The sequence below is a fragment of the Salvia splendens genome, chromosome 9 (assembly GCF_004379255.2).
Source record: "Salvia splendens isolate huo1 chromosome 9, SspV2, whole genome shotgun sequence".
Lineage (NCBI taxonomy): Eukaryota > Viridiplantae > Streptophyta > Magnoliopsida > Lamiales > Lamiaceae > Salvia > Salvia splendens.
In genome coordinates this window covers 8,377,044-8,399,547 of record NC_056040.1, presented here as the reverse complement: position 1 = coordinate 8,399,547, position 22,504 = coordinate 8,377,044, and the positions used below count along the sequence as shown (strand labels likewise).

The 22,504-nt window shown below is 40.4% G+C and overlaps 4 protein-coding genes across 4 annotated transcripts; 3 read left to right on the top strand and 1 right to left on the bottom strand.

The window, feature by feature from the left end:
* Positions 1-11,784: 11,784 nt before the first annotated feature.
* Positions 11,785-14,353, top strand: LOC121746899 (alpha/beta hydrolase domain-containing protein 17B-like). Its single transcript, XM_042140853.1, has 6 exons — positions 11,785-12,126; positions 12,197-12,522; positions 12,884-12,920; positions 13,020-13,256; positions 13,355-13,402; positions 13,700-14,353. The coding sequence occupies exons 1-6, from the start codon at positions 11,800-11,802 to the stop codon at positions 14,162-14,164; spliced, it is 1,440 nt and encodes a 479-aa protein (XP_041996787.1). The 5' UTR covers positions 11,785-11,799; the 3' UTR covers positions 14,165-14,353.
* Positions 14,354-14,819: 466 nt separating this feature from the next.
* Positions 14,820-15,236, top strand: LOC121749102 (mucin-1-like). The gene has a single exon (XM_042143706.1). It carries the CDS (start codon positions 14,820-14,822, stop codon positions 15,234-15,236), a length of 417 nt encoding a protein of 138 aa, XP_041999640.1.
* A 2,285-nt stretch (positions 15,237-17,521) lies between these two features.
* Positions 17,522-18,268, top strand: LOC121749100. The gene has a single exon (XM_042143705.1). It carries the CDS (start codon positions 17,522-17,524, stop codon positions 18,266-18,268), a length of 747 nt encoding a protein of 248 aa, XP_041999639.1.
* A 658-nt stretch (positions 18,269-18,926) lies between these two features.
* On the bottom strand, positions 18,927-20,952 carry LOC121746639 (pectate lyase-like). Its single transcript, XM_042140543.1, has 4 exons — positions 20,798-20,952; positions 19,974-20,714; positions 19,736-19,874; positions 18,927-19,478 (listed from the first exon to the last, which is right to left on the bottom strand). The coding sequence occupies exons 1-4, from the start codon at positions 20,899-20,901 to the stop codon at positions 19,254-19,256; spliced, it is 1,209 nt and encodes a 402-aa protein (XP_041996477.1). The 5' UTR covers positions 20,902-20,952; the 3' UTR covers positions 18,927-19,253.
* Positions 20,953-22,504: the final 1,552 nt, after the last annotated feature.

Below are 22,504 nucleotides of genomic sequence, written 5' to 3'. Positions count from 1 at the left end.
TCTCGGTACGACATTGTTCTTTCTCGGCGCCCCTCCATAGAAAGATTCCTTCGGCATGTCGTGCCAACAGATGCTCGCACTCCAGATCAAGCCTCTGGTTCCCTTGTTCAAAATCCTACTTCCAGTCAACAACGAACTCCGGAACAGCCGGAAACGTCAAGACGAGAACGGGCTCAGGAGCAACCGGAATCGTCAAGACAGGGACGGACTGAAATTCGCCGAGGAGTTGTGACTATGAGCGAGCAAGATCAGCAGATGATTATTGCAGAGACTCTTCATCGCCGAGGTGTTAGGACTTCTCGGGCTCGGGGAAGAGGCGTTGGGTCGAGGATAGCATCTCGTCGACCTGCTTACTCTTCATCTGCTCGGAACAACCGAACTCGGCTTCCAGAGGATTTTGCAGATAGGTGGCTTAACTTCAGCAACCCTGGACAGTAGAATAGTCCTTTGTAATAGCGTAACGCCATTTTGTAGGGTAGCTGAGTTGTATGCCGAACAAGATTTGAAAAATGAAATTTTGTTTTCGCTTCTAACACTGTATTTACAGCTTAGCGAAAAAATTTCATCGTACTTGTCCTCGGTCTTATGAAGTAAACTTCTTTGACCGGACTCGTCTTTGGTCTGATGAAATAAACATCTTTGACCGGACTCGTCTTTGGTCTGATGAAATAAACATCTTTGACCGGACTCGTCTTCGGTCTGATGAAATAAACATCTTTGACCGAACTCGTCTTTGGTCTGATGAAATAAACATCTTTGACCGGACTCGTCTTTGGTCTGATGAAATAAACATCTTTGACCGGACTCGTCTTTGGTCTGATGAAATAAACATCTTTGACCAGACTTGGTTTGTGTTCTAATTTGGCGATTTTTGTCGCCGGGATCGAACTTTCCCTTGTCCTAATTCGGCGAGTTTTATCGCGTGGATCGGACTTTCCCAGTTAACCGAAGTGGTCTTATGCAGTAAACCTCTTTGACCAGACATGGTTGTCCCCGGTCTTATGAGGTAAACTTCTTTGACCGAACTTGGTCGTCCTAATTCGGCGAGGTTTATCGCGTGGATCGGACTTTCCCTTATTGCAGTTCGTTTCAGACGAAGTGCTTGTTAAGCTGAATTGCGGTCTTGTATCCTCCTTGGAAGCTTGGACTCACAATCGTTGGCTTATTGCAGTTCGTTTCAGACGGACTGCTTGTTAAGCTGACTTGTGGTCTTATATCCTCCTTAGAAGCTTGGACTCACAATAGTCTTTAATAATCGATCTAAAAAGGGGATCAGTCTTTAAAGAACGATATACCTTGGTACCATTTGTAAGAGACGACAAGCACATAGAGACAAAACACATAGAGAAAAAATGAAAAAGACGAAAGAAAAAACTTTAAACTTTTTATAAAACGACAAGTAAAAAGTACAAGTAAAAACAAACAAATAAAAACATGTACCCCTATGACCGAACTAGACACAAGACAGACTGACCGGACTTTGTCTCTTACAAGTGGAACTTCTTGAGGTTGGAGACGTGCCATGTTCGGGGTACTTGTTCTCCTGACATGTGAGTCAATTTATAAGACCCTTTGCCGAGGACTTCTGACACCCGATACGGACCCTCCCATGTGGGTTCGAGTTTGCCCAGCTTTTCTGCTCGGCTTACTTCGTTGTTTCTCAAGACGAGATCTCCCACTTGAAATTGAAGCTTTTTCACCCTTTGGTTATAATACCGGGCTACTTGCTCCTTATACTTGGCTGCTTTTATGCACGCCAATTCTCTTCTTTCTTCGGCGAGATCTAGTTCGGCTCTCAGTCCGTCGTCATTCATTTCTGAGGAGAAATTTAGAGTTCGGGGACTGGGTACGCCGATCTCCACCGGAATTACGGCTTCAGTGCCGTACACCAGACTATACGGGGTTTCACCGTTGGAGGTTTTGGGTGTAGTTCGGTAGGACCACAGGACTTGAGGGAGATTTTCTACCCATTGTCCTTTGGCTTGTTCTAACCGAGCTTTTAACCCTTTCACCAGAATCCGGTTCGTTACTTCCGTTTGTCCGTTTGCTTGGGGATGGGAGACCGAAGTGAACCGCTGTTGAATGTTCAGCTCTTGGCACCAATTCTTGAACGTCTTGTCGGTGAACTGAGTCCCATTATCCGAGATGAGGATGTGGGGTATGCCAAATCGGCACACTATGTTCTTCCAGACGAAGTCTAATGCCTTTGAGCTCGTTATCGTAGCTAATGGTTCAGCCTCCACCCACTTCGTGAAGTAGTCCACGGCAACGATAAGGAATTTCATTTGCCGAGGAGCTTGAGGAAGTGGTCCCACTATGTCTATGCCCCATTGCATGAAAGGCCAAGGGCTTTGCATAGTGTATAGATCAGTCTGCGGCATCCTTGGGACATTTGCATGAATTTGGCACTTCGTACACTTCTTGACGAGCTGCACTGCCTCTTGTACCATGGTTGGCCAATAATATCCCCATCTCAGAACTTTTTTAGCTAAAGCTCTGGCTCCGATGTGGCTACCGCACGATCCTTCATGAACTTCTCTGAGGATGTAGTCCGTCTCTTCTGGTCCTACGCACCGCAATAACGGCTGGAGGTAAGACTTTCTAAAGAGGACTCCTTCATGAAGTTCGTACCGAAGTGCTCGGCATGTGATCTTCCGAGCTTCTCTCTTATCCTCGGGCAATTGTCCTTGATCCAGATACTGCAAGATCGGCGTCATCCAGTTCGGCGAGCTGGATACTGAATGTACCTCGGCTTCATCAATGCTTCGATGCATTAATTCTTCCGCCTTTGAGTTCGGATCTGAGGCCAACTTACTTAAGGTATCTGCTCGGCTATTTTCCGCTCTGGGAATGCGGATTATCCGAAAATAGGAGAAACTTCGGCTGATGCTTTGCGCTTTGTCCAAATACTTCTTCATTCTCTCGTCACGGGCTTCACTTGTACCCAACATGTGATTTACTATGACTTGTGAATCACAATGGACTTTGAGAGATTTGACGAGCAGACTTTGCGCTAACTGGAGTCCGGCCAGGAGGGCTTCGTACTCGGCTTCATTATTAGTAGTGGGGAATAAGAACCGAAGTGAGTAGGCTACCTCGTGTCCGTCGGGAGCGACAAGTAAAATACCAGCTCCACTTCCCATCTTGTTCGAAGCTCCATCTACGAACCCGCTCCAGCAGTCCGGCAGCTCTACTTCGGATTCCAAGGGCTGTGCTAGTTCAGCATTGGCAGAATCCTTCTGTTCGGCAATAACAGGAATTGCTTGATCGAACTTTGCTTCTGCAAGAAAATCTGCCAAGGCTTGTCCCTTGATGGCTTTCCGAGGTAGATATTCAATTGTGTGCTCTCCCAACTCTATAGCCCACTTGGCGATTCTGCCTGATGCTTCTGGTTTGGTCAACACTTGCCGAAGTGGCAGATCAGTTAAGACGCATACCTTGTGAGCATAGAAGTATGGCCGCAGTCTCCTTGCTGCATTTACTAATGCCAGAGCAATCTTTTCCAGTGGTTGATACCTGGTTTCTGGACCTCTTAATGCTCGGCTTGTAAAGTAGATGGGAAGCTGCTTTAGGCCTTCTTCTCGTACAAGCACCGCGCTGATGGTTTGATCCGATGCCGCTAAGTATAAGAATATTACTTCGGCTTCGGTTGGAGCAGAGAGAATAGGAAGCTCGGCTAGATAACTTTTGAGTTCGTCAAAGGCCTTATTCTGCTCGGCTCCCCACTCGAACTTTGGTGCCTTTTTCAACACCTTGAAGAACGGCAGTTGCTTTTCGGCTGCTTGGGAAAGGAATCGATTCAGTGCGGCTAGACATCCGGTTAGCCTTTGCACGTCATGTATGGACTTCGGCATTGCCATGTTCTGAACGACTTGAACTTTTGAGGGGTTTGCCTTGAGTCCGTCCTTTGAAACCCAACAACCCAGAAACTTTCCCGAATCTACCAAAAAGGTACACTTTTGGGGATTAAGTTTGAGGTTGGCTTTCTTGAGCACGTCGAGAGTGGACTTGAGGTTGTGCTCGTACTCCGAAGTGCTTTTGCTTTTGACGACTATATCGTCAACATACACTTCGACCTCCTTTCCAATCAGGTGCCGAAAAAGCTTGTCTACCATCCTTTGATAAGTGGCTCCGGCATTCTTTAAACCGAATGGCATCTTTTTATAAGCGAAAATGCCGAAATCAGTAATGAAGGCCGTTTTTGAAGCGTCAATCTCATCCATTAAAACTTGATGGTATCCTTTGTACAGATCAAGAAAACAAAAAATTTCAAAGCCTATCAAAGCTTCTACTTTTTTATCTATGTTCGGAAGGGGATAGCAATCTTTGGGACAGTGCTTATTTAGATCGGTGAAATCTATGCACATCCGCCATCCTCCTTCCTTTTTCTTGATCATGACAGGATTGGCCACCCACGAAGGATACTTCACTTCGAATAACACATCCGCCTTCAATAATTGACGGACTTCGTCATGGATGACTTGACTTCGTTCTGCCGCAAAGAGTCTTTGCTTCTGTTTTATCGGCCGGACTGAAGGATCAATATTTAACCGATGAGTGATTACCTCGGGGGGCACTCCGGTCATGTCCAACGGAGACCATGCAAAGACGTCTTTATACTCCTTGAGGAGCTGGATGGTTTTTTCCCGAAGTAGGGGCGTTCCCGCGAAGCCGATCTTAACCGTTCTGGATGGATCGTCTTCGTACAGCTGAACTGTCATCGAGTTCGGCTCCGGTATGACTTCGGTCATCGCCTCTGACTCCGGCTGCTGTGATTGCTATGCTTGGTGGTGCCGATCTGACTGCTCGGCACTTCTAAGCGCAATTTGCAGACATTCCTTTGCTCTCTTTTGGTCACCTCGGATGACCGCTATCCCTCCTTTAGTAGGGATCTTGATGGTGAGGTGATAGGTAGAGCAAACGGCCCGAACTGTGTTGAGCCAGTCTCTTCCCAGGATGACGTTGTACGGGGACCGAGCTTTCACCACGAAAAACTCAATCATCGTACTGGAGCTAGTAGGCGCTTTCCCCACCGTGATCGGAAGGCTGATAATACCTTCAGGGCGGGTGTCCTCTTGAGTGAAGCTCTTCAGGGGAAGCGGAGCCGGACTGAGCCGAGCTGGGTCCACTTCTAGTTTGTCGAAGCACTCTTTAAAAAGAATGCTAACCGACGCTCCTGTATCCACAAACACCCTGTGGATCAGTTTGTTTGCCACTCCGGCTTGGATGACAATGGCGTCTTGGTGAGGAGAGATGGCCGGGACGGGATCAGCAGCCGAGAACGTAATCACTTCGTCCTGCTTCAGCCTTTTATGCGTTGGCTCCTCTCGATTGGAGCCTCTGCGTTCTGACTTTAGGGACGACTTGGTCTTCCCGGCAGGGAGCGCGTCAATAGTCTGGATTACTCCATCATATTGCGGCTCGTCATCGTCTTCGGGATCCGGCTGCCTTTTCGGATCCTGAGGAGCGCAGTTCGCACCACTCTGCTTTTTATTCTTCTTTGGCTGCTTACTTCGGTATTTTTTCAATGTCCCTGCCTTCACAAGAACATCGATACCTGCAGCCAAGTTTCTGCACTCCTCAGTATCGTGACCGTGGTCTTGATGGTAGGAGCAGTAGTTATCCTGTGGTCGGCGCGCGGCTGATTTCGTCATCCGCTTTGGCTTTTCGAATAGGTCAGAGTGCAGTTCGAAAATTTCCGCTCTCGGCTTGTTCAGCGGTACGAACTGAGCGGGCGGCTTCTCGGGATTGAGACGAGGTCCCAATCTGTCTTGCACCGGAGCCCTTTGAATTCTTTCAAATGGAGTCCGGCGAGGATGCCCCTGATCGCTATGATCGGGCTTCCTTCTGTCTCCTCGGGACGATGAGCTGTCTAACGACCGTTTGCGACGGTCTGCCTCATCGGCCCGGGAGTACTGGTCCGCAATGTCCCACATTTCCTGAGCTGTCTGCGGACCGCACTCAACGAGCTTCCTGTAGAGAGCTCCGGGCAGGATTCCATTTTGGAATGCCGAGATGACAAGCAGATCGTTGAGATCGTCTACTTGCAGGCATTCCTTGTGGAATCTTGTCATAAAGTCGCTAATTTTTTCGTCGCGACCTTGACGAATGGAAAGCAGCTGAGCCGAAGTGATTCGGGCTTCCGCTTTCTGAAAGAACCTCCTGTGGAAGGCATCCATTAGATCTCGGTAAGATCTGATGCTGCCCTGGGGGAGGCTATCGAACCACCTTCTCGCGTTCCCGATGAGCAGCTCGGGAAACAGCTTGCACATGTGGACCTCGTTGAGACCCTGGTTCGCCATGTTATATTGATAGCGCCCCAAGAAATCGTGAGGGTCCACGAGCCCGTCGTAAGTCATCGACGGAGTTCGGTAGTTCTGTGGTAGGGGAGTTCGGGTGATGTCGTCCGAGAACGGAGTCTTCAGTGCTCCGTACACGGCGAAGCCGATATCTCGTCGGTATGGAGGAGATTGAGTTCTCCTGTGATTCCGGTACCGAGGAGGAACAGGAATATGTCGGGGTTGAGGATTCTTTCTCCTGGGAGATGCGACACTACTGCGGTAGTGACTTTCTTGTGCGGAGGGAGAAGGAGAATCCGTCGTTTTTGTCTCCGGCTGCTTTTGGCTTTTTCGCAGGAAGGTTAAGAATTCCTCCTGCTTTTCAGCCAAAAACTGCTTGACAGCCTCATTCAAATCGGGCTGCTGGGAAGACTCAGTGGGACGATTTTTGGAGCGGCTTGTTCCTTCGCCATGAGAACTGGTGGTGGATTTATCCCTAGGCTGTTTTCCCGACCTATGGGATGGATTGGCTTCCTCCTGGTTCTCACGGGCTGGAATACGGGTATTCTGCGATCTGGTATGCATTTTTTGGGTGGAAAAAATGGATCAAAAATTCGCTTTATCACAAATTTTGTTCTCTGTTTCCCACAGACGGCGCCAGTGATGAATCCGCGAATTATTGATGATGATGAATGCTCGTAAAAATAAATTACGACACGGTGAATTTACGTGGTTCGATTTACTGAAGTAAATCTACGTCCACGGGAAGAAGGGAGGGCAAGATTGTATTGCTTGATCTGGGATTACAGCTTACAACACAGACTTGCTATATGCTTTTATCTCTAGAGAGCTTAACCCTTTTCTATCAGATCTAAGTTCTATTTATACATTGAACTAGGATCGTGGTTTGCAGCCCCACTAACAAGATCGTGGGTGAGCAATAACTGCTCAATAACTGCTTCATACCACTAAATAGATCGTGGGTATAGTGGAGGTCGTGGAGGCCTTTCGTGAGTCCACCAACTCCTAGTTCGGTCGAATGCTGAGACCGAACTGCTGGACTTTACCGATCAGCTCTTGCCGATCTGAGAGGAGAGCTTGACTGGTCGGCTTTTACCGAGCTGTAGGCTGAGTCCGAACTCTTTGGTCGTGCCGAACTCTTTGGTCGTGCCGAACTCTTTGGTGCCGAACAGATACTCTTTCTTGGGCTCTGGGCTGATGGGCCGTCACTGTTATTGGGCTTGCCATTAGGGTTTAGTTCGTACCCCATCAGTATGCGGCAATTTGGGCTTGTGAGATGATGAAAGCGTGGTTGTGGACTCTAGGGAAATGTGAGAGTCGGGATTGTTTGAGAATCTTTAGGTGACTTTTATTGGGTTAACCATATGCTTTGCAAGGATTTGTGCTTCTCTAAGTTGTAAGGCTCTGCATACATGATAAATCATATAGTTGAGATCCTTATCGATAATATTGCCATCAAAGTCTATAGGATGCAGTAGAATCATTTGTTGTTGGTGGAGAAGATGATGCAGCCTTTTGGTAGGAGAGGCTGATATTAATGAATCACTCTTCTTAAAGGCATACATAGACAAACAAAAGATGGAAATGTAGTTTCATTACATTGACTATTTATGGTCGTGAATGGGTTTCCTTTCTATATGGCTCATTATTATCATCTAAATATAGACAGTTAGTTGTGATATGGAATCAATCTGAAATTGAGCGAATCATTCAACTACAAGCTGGGGAAACCTATGGTTCAGAGTGAATTCCCAGTTAGTTGTGATATGGAATCAATCTGAAATTGAGCGAATCATTCAACTACAAGCTGGGGAAACCTATGGTTCAGAGTGAATTCCTTAATTGTCTTTTGATTCGTGATTTTAATCGATGACCTTTCTTCCTCAAGTACAATTCATTTGCACGTGCTCTTATCTTTATTCTAACCTAAAAGCGTTAGGACTCCTAATTCTAAAAACAAGTCACATTATAAGCTTTAAATCCAAAATGCTTCTGTATGATTTGATAAATTTGGTTTAGTTAATTTTGTCTTTCTAGCCATGTTAATTCACCTTTCATCCCAATCACTTGATTTTCTAATGATTACTGTGGATTTAGATTGTCAAAACAACTGCTCTTTAGACCATAGATTGTAGAGATTGATCTTCATCACAAAGTTGAAGATTTTCCTTATGCTGCTATTATATCTATAGATGCTTCATTGTTAAAGGTTCTTTCTCTGGTATTTTTGGAATGTGATCAGAGATATATGCTGACCTTTCCCCATTCTGTTATGTATGCTCCTGGTTTTCTTTGTTGTGGATACAACAACCTTTTACTAATAGTTTCCTACTATATGCAAATAGGTGGATGCCATCCGTACCTATTGACTAGAGTAATTGGTTTCACTATAGGAACACAATATAATGATAATCACTATTACAACTTGTTCAAAGTGGTCCAATACACTTTTATTCCACTCATGGTAATCTAGCATGCCTAATTTGTGCATCATTGGTGATTTTAATTGCCTCAGTCTAGTCTGCGTATATTATCTGCTATAGCAGGCACCTCAAGATCGACATCAATTTTGGTCATGTCTGCATTGTCTTATTATTATAAACTCCCTTGTCAAATGTGTATTTTACCCCCTCATCAGTATGACCAAAATTTGAAGTGCATGTTGCTATTTACTTTTGGAGTTAATCCATTTGTACGAGTAGAATGTAGCATGCTTGTAGCTCGTGTTGCCCCTTAATACTACTTGTTATGGTAGCATTGTATGTGTAAGTCGTAAGAGAATACTTGCTGCTGAACTCTCTGCTATGTGGCATCTTAAATTCCCTGTATCATGTAGATACGTTGTTCTATACCCAACCGTAGTTGCATTCAATCATAGAAAGGAGTTTGATCTGAGGACCACAACATCACTTTCTCCTCACTGTCATCTTTATAGCCTGTTATTGCAACTGGAAAGCTCTTGAATTTATCAGTGGCTCGACTTTCTCATCTGCCTTTCGAAATGCAGAATGCTGTCTGCCTGTTTCTCTTTATCAATCACGGAGTCTTGGGATAAAGTAACACTAGCATTTAGCAATGTTAGCCTAATTCACTAACTTTTGTGTTTTTGAGTATCCCTTTGGTGTGTGGCCGGCCTAACATCAAATGAAATGTTATTTAGTTAAAATTTGGACTAGAGAATTCTGTGCTTTTCAACTTTCCTTTAATACTAGTGGATAACCTGTGACCCAAATAGAATTCTTGACCACTAATTTAGAGGTAGCACGAGTCATCATTATATCATCATGTGTTGTGTGGCCAATGCTTTGACATATGGAAACTAGAAACGATTGCACATGCTTTGTTGTTTTACTTTGTTTTGCATTTGTTGAACTTTCATTTCATACCTCTCCACCTCACCCTGCCTTTATTACAACTAATGATTTAAACGCTGTGGACTTAAAGACAAAAGGTAAAGACACGGAACACTATGCCCTTTTGCGCCTCCCAATTTGAATTTTTGTTGCTAATTTTCGGAGTTTTTCTTAGGGCAACGGTGGATGAACTGTACGGATAATATTGAATCCAAAGTATCAGCATAGTAATCGATCTCATAAATCTTAGAAATCATGAGTCGGATTTAGATTTGAGTCACGTTGGATTTATGAAGATGGGTGTTTGTAAGTACCCAAAGTGTAGTCTAGAGTTGAAACTACACATTTGGATCCAAAGAGTGTACCTTTACGAATTTGCATTATTGAAATAGCATTCAAAGAAATTCCTATTTCAATAATGCAAGGTAAGAATATTTTATTTGATAAGCGTTTTGTAGCTTCATTATGTGCAATCCTAGCCTAGTTTTAATTAAAGTGTAATCTAATTATGAGTAAATTTACAGATTGAATGAGAGAGGTAGAGAATGGCGATCTCATGCCAAATTGGGAAGGATATGTGTCATATTATATTATTGGGATATTGGCATTTAATATCATGAAACTTTCAAAAATTTGGATTTTTCTCACGAACTTTAAAATTGACAAATAATATCATGAACTTTACCCCGGGTTTATTTTTTCCCAGGAATGAAAAAATTAATGTTATTTTAATAGATTGAAGAACAATTTTGGAGGGATGCTTCAAGAAAAACTATCTTCAAATATTGAAAAACTTGAAGCTCTCAAAATTGTTGTCGAGAAATTATGAAAAAAAAATCCGTATCATAATATTATTTGTGGGAATTTTTTCATTTGTGAAAAAAACAAATCCGGAGTAAAGTTCATGATATTATTTGTCAATTTTAAAGTTCATGGGAAAAATTCAACTTTTTAAAAGTTTGATGATATTAGATCCCAATATTATTATATTCAATAATTGCAAAGTTTGTTCACAAACAGACAAACACTTTCCTATATTAAATGTTTTGGTAATTTCACTTTGGCAAGCAATAAAAAATGGTACAATCGGTTACATTTACAGTTTAATAAAAGGAAAGAAATGACTAGCTCGCAAGTAGACATGCCAGTTTGGTAATTTTAAGTTTGTCCACCAATAAAAAAAATCTTATAATCTTTTACTTTTAAACAGATAGCAGCAATTCTTGTCGGGTACCCACTACCTAGCAAAAGAGGGAAATTGTGAGAATTGAGGGTATTAAAACCAATCAAGGGTGTAGCTGTAGCTGGTCATGGTTCAAGATATTTGAAACTCTAAATTGTCTGATTTACCATTTATTTAATCGACAAAACACAATACTCTCAACCCCCAAATACATACCTCATATTCCCCAAACCCAATCTCTGACTAACGAAATTGGATTTGCCGCAAAGATTGGGCAGAGTAGTTAGTGGTTAGGACCAAAACTACAAAAAAAGAGAAGGGTTAGACATGAGATGGATGAAAATCCTCAATCGAACCCTTATCTCTAAGTCCAAAATTTTGTTATTGATTAGGATTGGCGTACAAAGCAGATGCGGAATAATGATCTATAAATAATGTTTAGAGTAAAACCCAAAATTAGTTCTAAACATATGCCATTTTATGATTTTGGTTCTAACCGTTAAAACCATCAAAATCGGGTTAAAACCGTTTAAAAATTGATGGAATTGTTAGGGTATGACCAATTGTGATCTGAGTTGAAATGTTCAGGATGCAAAAATTCAAAAGATAAAATATAAGACGAAAATCATAAAATGAGCATATGTTCAAGACCAATTTTGGCCTTTACTCAAATGTTTATTATTGAACATTAAAATTTTTATCTACCTTAACAATGGAATGATCAATTTAATAACTAATTATAGACAAATAATTATAAATCCTAATTGAATTAAGGAATAATTACTAAAAAAACCAAAATACTAGGGATTGAAATTGAAGTCACAGAAGGTGATAAATAATGTAGAAGATTCCAAATGGATTTCATGCCAAATTAATGCATCATTTTGGCATTACGAAACATCAATTGCAGTAGCCGTTGATCTACAAAAAACTTAACCCTGGATTGTTGATTGAAGTTAGGCGAATGAGAGTGAGCAAACATGGCATGTGGTGGGGGCAGAAGATGACAGAAATTGGTAATATGGATTTAGCAGAAATTGGGGGGCGCAGCCGCAGGCGGAAGCCTCTACTCATCTCCCTTTCCATCCCTCATTATTTTCATTCGCGCAATAATTCAAACACCTCCCATGCGCCATCAACACCACACTTGCTAAATATTCTATCCATTTTTCCCTCTCTCTCTCTCTCTCTCTCTCTCTCTCTCTCTCTCCACTTTAGTTCGCTTCTTTTCCACACTTTCACTCACTTGCTTTACCTTTTCCCGCACCTCCCTCGCGCTTCTGCTGCAACGGTATGCGCCTTTTAATTAATCACAGATTGAGTTTTGAGACAGCGCTTGATTTTTTCTGCCTGTGAATTAGGTGGTGGAGAGGAGAGGAGACGATATGGGTGGCGTGACGTCGTCGATGGCGGCGAAGCTGGCGTTTTTCCCGCCTAATCCGCCGTCGTACAAGCTGGTGCACGACGGCGTCACGGGGCTGCTGCTGCTGAGCCCTTTCCCCCACCGCGAGAACGTGGAGGTCATGCGCCTCCCCACGCGGCGGGGCTCCGAGATTGTGGCGGTCTACGTGCGACATCCCATGGCTACATCCACGCTTCTCTACTCCCATGGCAATGCCGCCGATCTCGGACAGATGTACGAGCTCTTCATCGAGCTCAGCATTCATCTGCGCGTCAATCTCCTCGGGTATATATGGATTTTCATCTTCAATCAGTCAATTCTAGCAGTTTTTGAATGAATTTTGTTCAAAGTAAAGCATATAAAATTGATTAAGCAGCTGCGATTTCCGTTCACATTATGTTATTTGGATTATTAGTTTCAAGCTCTAGTTTCATGTTCATCATGGTAATCTGGAAATCTTTGAAAGCAAGAAAATTTCTCAAGATTGGATTTTTACCATACTGGAAATTGTGTATTTTGCTGCTCCTACATCTAATGATAAATTTTAGCATAGTTTTTACTACCTGTGAATTCATATGTGTGTGTGTGTGTGTGTCACATATTGTAGAAAAGATTAACTTTGTGAAGCTTCTTTGAATATGATCAGGTATGACTACTCTGGATACGGGCAGTCGACTGGGAAGGTGAGTGTTAGATCTGATGTTTTTTATGGGATCTTTCTCTTGGAACCTGTACTGAATGTGTGGAGAAAAAGATGGTTGATGTTGGTTTTTTTGTTATAGCCCAGTGAGCATAATACGTATGCGGATATTGAAGCTGCTTTCAAGTGTCTGGAGGAGAACTATGGCACCAAGCAGGAAGATGTTATCTTATATGGTCAATCTGTGGGAAGTGGCCCCACTTTGGATCTAGCAGCTCGTTTGCCTAGTGTACGAGCTGTTGTTTTGCATAGTCCTATACTCTCTGGTGTGAGAGTCATGTATTCTGTCAAAAAAACTTACTGGTTCGACATCTACAAGGTTATATAGCGCTCCCATAGTGTGAAATTAAGATGTAAATGTCTCGCTTTCAGTTGTGTAGAATTAATGTTATGTTGTTGCCTTGTTTCTTGCTGCAGAACATTGAAAAGATCCCACTGGTTAAATGCCCTGTCCTCATTATTCATGTAAGTATCAGAATATTGAATTTTTGTATTCAAAACTTTAGAAAGTTTGTTGAACATGAGGAAATGGTATATCTATGTTGGCTGCTGGTTCTTATTTTGATGTAGTCCGATATTCTGCCTTGCCTATATATTATGAATGGGCTATAGTTTTCATGAATTGCAAGCTAGTATCTAGCTATTCGGATCGAGATCAAATGAGAAGAGTCGTGATTGGAGTTATTGTACAAGAGTCTAATTTATACCCCCATTTAAGTGTTACTTTGCGATGTAATTGATCTTGTGATGGCTTGTTGTCAGGGAACTGCCGATGAAGTGGTTAATTTTTCACACGGTAAGCAGCTGTGGGAACTCTGCAAAGAGAAATACGAGCCATTGTGGATCAAAGGAGGGACCCACTGCAATCTGGAGCTCTACCCCGAATACATCAAACATCTCAAGAAGTTTGTGGCAACAGTGGAGCGATCTCCATGGCACAGAACGAGCACGAGGAAGAGCATAGATCAGTTTGAGCCATCGAGGAAGAGTACAGATATGTTTGATGCTCCGAGAAAGAGCAGCGACAGGAGGGAGAAGCCAAGGCGCAGCATGGACAAGCCCGAGAGGTCAAAGCATCAGCCACAGAATGTTGATAGTTTGAGGATGTCGTTTGATCAAGTGGAGAGATCAAGAAGGAGCGTTGATTGCATCGACAAGTCTTGGAAGAACATCGATCATCAGCTGGAACGAGGGCGGAAGAGCGTGGATAGAATTCGTACAGGGTAAATCTTTGTCATACTTGTTGTAAAATTTGTGTGTGGATATATGGTGGTGAGAGGTATAGAAAAGGTTTAGTGTTGGGGGAAAAGGTTTTGGAATGTCTCAAACTATTTGTCATTTGTTATGAAACTATCCCAACAATGCCTCATTATCGGAATTTTCAATTAAATCTAACATGTGATCAAATTTATGTGACGGAGTTGTTGATTTTGATTAGCCGAGCCTAATCTACAAGAGATTCAAATAAAAAATCAATTTATTTAGTACAACAAAAAGAATTATTTACAGTCATTCAACGAATACCTCTTATTAACTCGGCCAGCCATGTTACCAAATCATCCCAAATTCCAATGTACAAGAGATTTAAATAAAAATTCAATTGCAGTAGGAGTAGTATATTTACAACATAAAAATTTGACACTCACCGATAAAGTAGGTGAATTAGATCAACTTCTACCTCAGCAAAGTATCCGGCAAAAAACAATCACATATCTCACTAGATATAAATTAAGCCTAAATATTTGATCACAAACTTTCTTCTCGTATCCTCTCTATCCCTATATTCCTCATCCTCTCTAATCTACCAATCCTTCTCAATTAATCACACTATACAAAATCTTGCAAGAAAAAAAAAACAATAAATTAAATAAATTCACATAAGATGGCACCCCAAGCTGTTGCACTTGCTCTTGCGCTAACATTTTTATTTGCCTCCAACGCCGCCGCAGCTCGGCCATCATCATCGCCGACCATCTCCCCGTCAAAGTCCGCCCCCGGAGCAGCTCCCATTCCGGCAGCCAAAAAAGCCATGCCTCCAATCCCTCATGCAGCACCGAAGGCGGCCCCTCACGGAGCGCCGAAGGCGGCCGCCAAGCCCAATAAAACCTCCGCCGCTTCTCCGGAGGCCTCGGCGGCGCCTGGTCCCGACGGCTCCTCTTCTGTTGATATATCACCTGCTCCGGGCAATCCCGATGAGGTGCCAGCTGATACACCAACCACAGACGGCGCCTCCTCCATGAAGCTCTCCGTTGCCGGCGTCGCTGCCGCCACTGCCGCCGTCGGGTTCTTGCTGTTTTAAATGGATTTTCTACTTTTTTTTGCGGTTCTGTATAATTTGTTAAGAGTTTGTAGATGCTGAAATATAGATACGTTAGAAGCTTTGGGATGCTTTTACAATCATCAAATTTATTTCTTTTAATTTCATACTAGTATATCTCCAAAATACATTAAATTTGGTAAAATTCTAGTTTTTTAATGCAATTTTAGAAATTTGCAAAAGAAACATTAGTATGAAGTTTTGATTTGCCAGGTACAATTATGGCCGCATATATGTAACATATTGTTCGTATTTTTAACCAAAGGATGACATTTCTTTATGAATATATATGTTTAACTCATCAGCAATATCATCCACATGTAATTTTTCACTTGTCATTATCTTGTATAGTTTCATCAATTTTGGTACCATGGGTAATTGAGACCAAATCTAAATTTATGATTTTTCTAGATGATTTTTAAAATTGTGGAATAAATCAGAATTTGACTAAATTTTATGATTTTTTGGCAATTTTATTGACAAGCATGCATGTGTCTGAATTGATATTGAAAAATTATAAAGTATCATTAATATATAAAAAAGTAAATATTACACTTACTCGTTTACTCTTCTAATTTATAATTTTAAATTATCTCAGAATTAAAGTTTTTAGCCTGTTATTCATAACTTGAAAATTGAAATTATCATCAATTGTGAATAAGAATTTTTATGCTAGCTATCATTCACGTTAGAAAATTACTATCCGTTGTGAATGTGAGTTTTTAATCATGTTATATTCACAATTTTAAAGTACACTTGTGATAGATGAAATTAAGATTTTAAGCTATCATAAATTCATAATTCAAAATTACTCTAAGTTGTAAGTTGTAACTAAGTTTTTAGACTATTATTTACAATCATAATTACTATAATGAGTTTTTAGGCTATTATTCTTAATCAAGCCATGATTTGAGAATGATTCAATGGTAAAGGGCTTATATATATAAACATTCGAGAATGATTCCCTCATTCAAAAATCCAGAAAAAAAATAAATACTACTCCTACTAGCAATTTTTAATCGGATAACAAAGAGGAGATTAGGATAACAATTAGCAACTGTTCATATCTATCAACAGAAAATGAAGAAGGAAACGACATTATTCACATGGAAGCAATCTACGACGAGGAAGAGTATATATTAAAATTAATCTTTTTTTATTTTTTCAGCGTCGATTTTCTGTATAGGCTTATATAGATCGAATTAGTTTGTGTGCATGACGACTATTTTAAGATAATTACATAATTAATTATAGTTAGATTGTAAATCAATTAAATTAGTAAAAAAAATCAGTCGTGTATTGGGCTAGAGCCCATGTAGCAATTAGAGTATGTATTACGAGTATAAATTTAGAGAATTATATAGATTAGAAAAACCCTAATTCTCTTAATAGAGACGTAAAGAGGTTTTCTAGCCTGGCAAGTAAACGCTGGAATCAAATAGCACAGCAAGTAAGTATTTGGATCATTTATGTAAAAATGTTCAAAGCGTAATTTTGTTTATAAATATAGATTTGTTTTGTGATTGATTCATAATTTCTAGTGTGTATCATTAGCTGATGAAATGAATTTCTAACATTGATATGACTGTGGATTAATTTTAGAAATTAAAATTATGTGATTGGGATGAGAAATTGGATTAGTAATTCATTTTGTGAAGTTGAAACTAGCTAGATTTCAGTCCTTTGAAAGATTTTTTCTGAAAATCAACGAAAATTGGAAAACAGTTTTCAATCACAAGTTTTGAAATTTCGAGAGCTATTTTAATTAAAATTTGGAGATTCCAACATAAAAATAAACTGTTTTTTGGGAAAATTTGGACTTCAAATCCATTCTTGGCCACCGTTGATCGGAAACGGCGCGACGGGAAGGTGCTGACTTAACAGGTTTTCCCGGTCGGCGTCGCCGTTCACGACAGCGTTACGCTGCTGTTAATCAATGGGCCTATTTATTTGATAATATAATAATTGGACATCATTATAATTAGCATCACAATTTATCCTATTAAATATAGGTCTCGTTATTGAAATAAATGTGTCGTCCATCGTATAGCCTTTTTCTTTTACGCCATCAAGTTTACACTAAATTTCTAAGGTCTAGGCTTATTCATAGATGCATGATTGCCAATCACGTGAAGGTATTGACTCTAATCAATACAAGATACCATTGTCTAATTAGTGGTGCAAATGTGATCTTTATATATTTTTCTGATTATTTTTTTTAAATTTTCAGTTCAGATAATATGTCGAACTTAGCTTACAAATGTTTAATGGAAACGAACAAGTTAAATGGGTCAAATTTTACAGACTGGCTCCGTTGTCTTCAATTGCTGCTAAGGATTGATAAGATTGAGTATGTCTTGTACACACCAATCAGTGACATCCCCGACAAGAAATCTCCTGAGTTTGCTTCATTTGACAAAGAAGCTTATGAGAAACACGTTGAAGATGCCGCATTGGCTCAGTGTATCATGTTGTCATCGATGAATTCGATACTACAAAGGCAATATGAACATATGCTTCCATATGTGATGATTCAACGCTTGAAGAGTTTGTATGCTCCACAGGCTCCAACTACGGAGTATGAGACACTCCAAGATCTCTTCAAGTGTAAGCTGCATGATGAAGGCAAAGTGTCTGAGCATGCGTTGCACATGATAGGTTTGATTGAGAGGTTGACATCGTTTGGAACGGTACTTTCCTCAAATATTTCAACAAACTTGATTCTAGAGTCTCTTCCTAGTTGTTTTGAGAATTTCATTATAAATTTCAACATGAACAACATGAAGGTTGGTCTGCCAGAATTGCACAATATGCTTACGACTTATGAGTCTTCAATTGCTAAAGGAAAATCATTGTTCATGGTGGGCTCTTCTGCGAATTCTTCAAAATGGAAGAATGAACAACAAAAGAAGATAACATCTAAGGATATTGTTCTAAAGCCAAAAGGTGGAGGGGTTAAGAAGAAGCCACTATTAAAGGATGAATGCCTTTTTTGTCATAAAAAGGGACACTAGATTGTGGCTCAAACATTCGTAATAATGTGCAAAGTCTAAGTGACAGCAAGAAAGTAAAGTCTGAGGAAATGGACCTGCACATTAAAAATGGAGCAAGAGTAGTTGTAATAAACTAATAATGTTGCGTATCATTAAATGACAACATGAATTCCTAGTTAACAGTATGATTATCTATCCATACTTGTATATCTTCATATATTGATGAATCATGTTATTTTTATCTATACCAGGAGAAGAACCAAGATTTAAGAACTTAACATAGCTGTTCGCTTAATCAGTTTTGGTTGTCCAAAGAAATAAAACTGGGGAAGAATTGTGGCAGGATGGCCCACTAGCATGATTTTAATTCTTTGCATTCTGTGAATATGATTTGGAGGAGGATTGCAGATATGATGGCATGATGGCCCACCATCATGGCTTTAAATTAGTTATTTTTGTCCAATTCGGTGAGAATCATAATAGAATACCAGGTGTTTTGATAGATTTAGTTCTTGGCTAATACTGATGAACAGTGCGGGCTTTAGGCCATAACTTTGGCTTGGGAGAAATAATTCAAGTAAACCGAACAAATGTTTTTGCACAGAGTTGGATAATAAGAGAGTTGTATTAACTTGAGTACTTTGTATTTTGTGTATGTGAGTTCATATTAATCTGATTGTTTGTTTTAAGTAAATGTATCCAATCTTCCCTTTCTGAGTTCAAAAGAACCAACACTTATCCTGCAGGTTGATTAAGTTGACGGCAAAATTCCACGGGCCCAATAAATTTTGTCAAAATTCACCCACTCTTCTTTTTAAATGGTTTGACAAATTGTACTGGCGCCCTATTTCCTTGAATTTGCAAGTGTGTATATTGTATCCCAACATCAATCAAGCAAAAACCAATGGAACTAATACATGCTATAGATGTTCCATAAGTCAACTCATGTCCTACGTTTGACTTATGCTTCTTCTTTTACTAATATATATGTGTGTGAATATTTGAACTAGCAATGACTTCCCTTCTTGCAACTAAGTGGACCTGAGGCACCAGTCATTGAACCCACAAGAGACGATGGCCTTGCACTCAAACTCGACGCCCTAGCATACGCTGAAGAAGCTCCAGCATGCCCCGATTGCCGGAAATAAGCCCCGTTGAGCATCAAGTCGCCTTCCGACCTCCAATTCCACCCTCTCCACTCGCTTTCGGGTGCGTCCTCATGCTTTGTCACCTACACATTTATCAACCATCTCAATTATTTATCTCATACTTTTTTTAATCACTCTTATATTTTTACTTATAACTAATAACTAATTCGGTTACTATTAATATCAATGATGAAACATAACACTATTTTGCGACAAATAGTGTGCGTTTGGTTTGACTTAGCAGGAAAGTGATTAATGTTTGAGATCAGAGTTCATAGTTCTGAGTATGCAGTGGTACTATCTTTCAACTTAATATAAAAATAAAAATTGCCACACGCACCTCTTTCCTAACCCTATTGTTGGGCGCAAGAAACCTGTTCCCTTGACTATAAATTGTTGGAGAAGCACTCCCACCAATCGCATACATTTCCCAATGTGTATAATCATTGTTTACTACATGAAAATATCCATGCCTGCACCTGTTCAACAAATCACACAAGAATCAAATCATTGAGTCAAACATATAATTAAAAAAAAAACTGATATCTATCTATATATATATATACACACACACATACCTAGGCATTCTTTGAACCAATCCTTCTCCAAAATGATTAAAAGCAATGGTGACCTGCATGCTCTTATCTTGCACAAACGCATCACTGTGCCCCAGCAACATCACCTTATCATGATGCGTGAAGTAGCTATTCGAAATCGTAATCGCAGTGGAGCCATGAATCGCATCTATCAACCCGTCGTTGCAGTTGGACAACGAGCAGTGATCAATCCAGACATCCCGGCCTCCGAAGATCGATATCCCGTCTCCATCGGACTCCTCCCACCAGCCGGAGTGGGTGGGGGAGTCCCTAATGTTGGCGTTGCCGGCCTTCTTGCAGTCGTGGATGTGTATCCCGTGGATGATGATGTTGGTGGCGTGGTGGATGGCGATGCACGGCCCCTCCGCCACGTGCACAGAGGCCCCGCGCCCGTCGATCGTCTTGTGCGAGTTCATCACCAGCTCCTGCCTCAGCCGGATCACCATGTCGCTCTTGAAGATTATCCACAGCGGCTCGCTCTGGATCGCCGCATGCCGGAGGGTCCCGGGCCGCGGGTTGACCGGGTCGTCGTTCCCTGGGTCGGTGACCACGTAGATGCGGCCGCCCCGCCCTCCAGCCGCGTTCTTGCCGAAGCCGATCGCGCAGTCGGCTAACTGCTGGCGGTGGCTCTCCCAGTTAGAGTTGCACCTCCAGCAGTCGTCGATGGGGTTACCTGTGGAGCAGGACAGGTAACCTAGGTTTCTTCGGGATGAATTGATCTTCCTATTTATATAGAAGTTGTATTAGTGTACCTGTAACTTTATTAATGAAATAAAAAAAAAATAAAAACAATTCAAACGACTGACTCTTGTACATCTTGGACCACAATAGCTGGATCTTGAAGTGGGGATGATGAAACAAGGATTGAGCTTGCAGAAATTAGTAGCAATAAGAATGAAAATGCAGACATTTTGTCTAAAAATGAAATTGGAGAGATTTGAGGATATAGATGGGATTATATAAGAGTAGATCCCGTAACAATTGGCGTGATTAAAATGAATGTGGGCTTATCAAATGTGGTGGGGTTTGTGTGCTTATTTTATTTTCAACTAGTTCACATCTACTTCGGGTTAATTAAGGTGATTTTGTCGCTTTTTGTTCAAAATTAAGATGCTCGTTAAGTTAGTTATTCTTTTCTTTTGCCTTTTACTTTATGCAAATTTATTTCCAATCTCTTTATGGAAATATGACTGATATGGATTTTTAGTAGGAACTGTCGAAATTTATACAAACAATGCTCTTATTTATCTTGGTATATGGAGTATATAGAATCTATAGATGATCTACTACGTACATGCTATATTTTATGAACACAGGCCTAGGAATACTTTAAAAAATCATTCCACTTGTGAAGTCGGAGTATATCATTTTCATGAATGTGTATATACGAAAGTAAAACTTTAAAACTCCATTTATTGATTTATAGTCAAAATTATCGGACACATAAGCGGTGTGATTTATTGAGTTATTCAACGTTAATGTGATTTGAGAAGCGCAATTTAACTATGAATCCTCTCCACTCCACTAACTGCGGAAGCTACTTTTGACTTTCCAAAGGAATAATAAGTCATAAGTCTTTTCTTTATTTGTATGGAAATATTAAAGAATAAGTCATCATACCGGTCGGTAGGAAGACAAAGCATGGTAACTATTGGAAAAATTGCAGCGTTGATCTCGCTTGTCAATTTTGATTTGATCGTAATTAAATGATGAATTTAAGTTCATATCTGTATACTTAAATCCAAGCCGTCAACTATTGTGCTTCTAATGTTTTGTATTTAAGTCCAGCATATTTTATCAATTATTTATCCATTCAAATATATTCTTTGTTCTTTATTTTGAAATATACATACAACACGCAGTCAGTATCATTACTACTTATAACTACGTAAGATTTATAAAACTATGACAATCAACAAGAGAAATCATATCGACAAGGATACAATGGTAAATGTTAATGTATTGATAAATATATACTTAGGATAGTGAAATATTCTTTAACCGACAAATATATGCATTTGTTGGATTAAAAGAATATAAAACCTTTTATATTAACATATAAATATTAACATATTTATATGTATATGAGATATCGAACTGGTCCAATCTATTAAAAGTGGAAGGACTAGTTTTATGTCATAAATCCTGTGAAATACGGCCGCGCGCACTTGCAATGTGCGAATAACTGAGCTAACAAGAATATACAATCCATGCAAAAGTCATCTAATGCAAGACTTTCACATGTTATTTATTGTTTGAAACAAGACAAGCCTCTATCTAGATCACAGAGTTGGAATATTTGTCCGGTCAAGACAGTTTGACTGGACTACAGAGGAGTGACATAATGTTAATTTTGTGGAATTAAACACTTCATTCATGATTAATTTACGTTTCAAATTAGATGATTGTATTTGTATATATACTATGTTTTCTTTAAATCAATTTTCAGTGAGTGAAAAATATATAGTAGATTAAAGTTTTTTCACTTGAATATGAAGTTGTGAGATTAATAG

Bases quoted from the DNA above. Each gene is read 5' to 3' on its own strand.
- LOC121746899 (XM_042140853.1), top strand. From the start codon at position 11,800: ATGAGAGTGAGCAAACATGGCATGTGGTGGGGGCAGAAGATGACAGAA. The intron at 12,523-12,883 runs GTATATATGGAT...GAATATGATCAG, and splicing joins CTGCGCGTCAATCTCCTCGG to GTATGACTACTCTGGATACG. The intron at 13,403-13,699 runs GTAAGTATCAGA...GCTTGTTGTCAG, and splicing joins GCCCTGTCCTCATTATTCAT to GGAACTGCCGATGAAGTGGT.
- LOC121749102 (XM_042143706.1), top strand. From the start codon at position 14,820: ATGGCACCCCAAGCTGTTGCACTTGCTCTTGCGCTAACATTTTTATTT.
- LOC121749100 (XM_042143705.1), top strand. From the start codon at position 17,522: ATGGAAACGAACAAGTTAAATGGGTCAAATTTTACAGACTGGCTCCGT.
- LOC121746639 (XM_042140543.1), bottom strand. From the start codon at position 20,901: ATGTCTGCATTTTCATTCTTATTGCTACTAATTTCTGCAAGCTCAATC. The intron at 20,715-20,797 runs GTCAGTCGTTTG...CTATATAAATAG, and splicing joins GTGGTCCAAGATGTACAAGA to GAAGATCAATTCATCCCGAA. The intron at 19,875-19,973 runs GTATGTGTGTGT...TTTGTTGAACAG, and splicing joins TTGGTTCAAAGAATGCCTAG to GTGCAGGCATGGATATTTTC.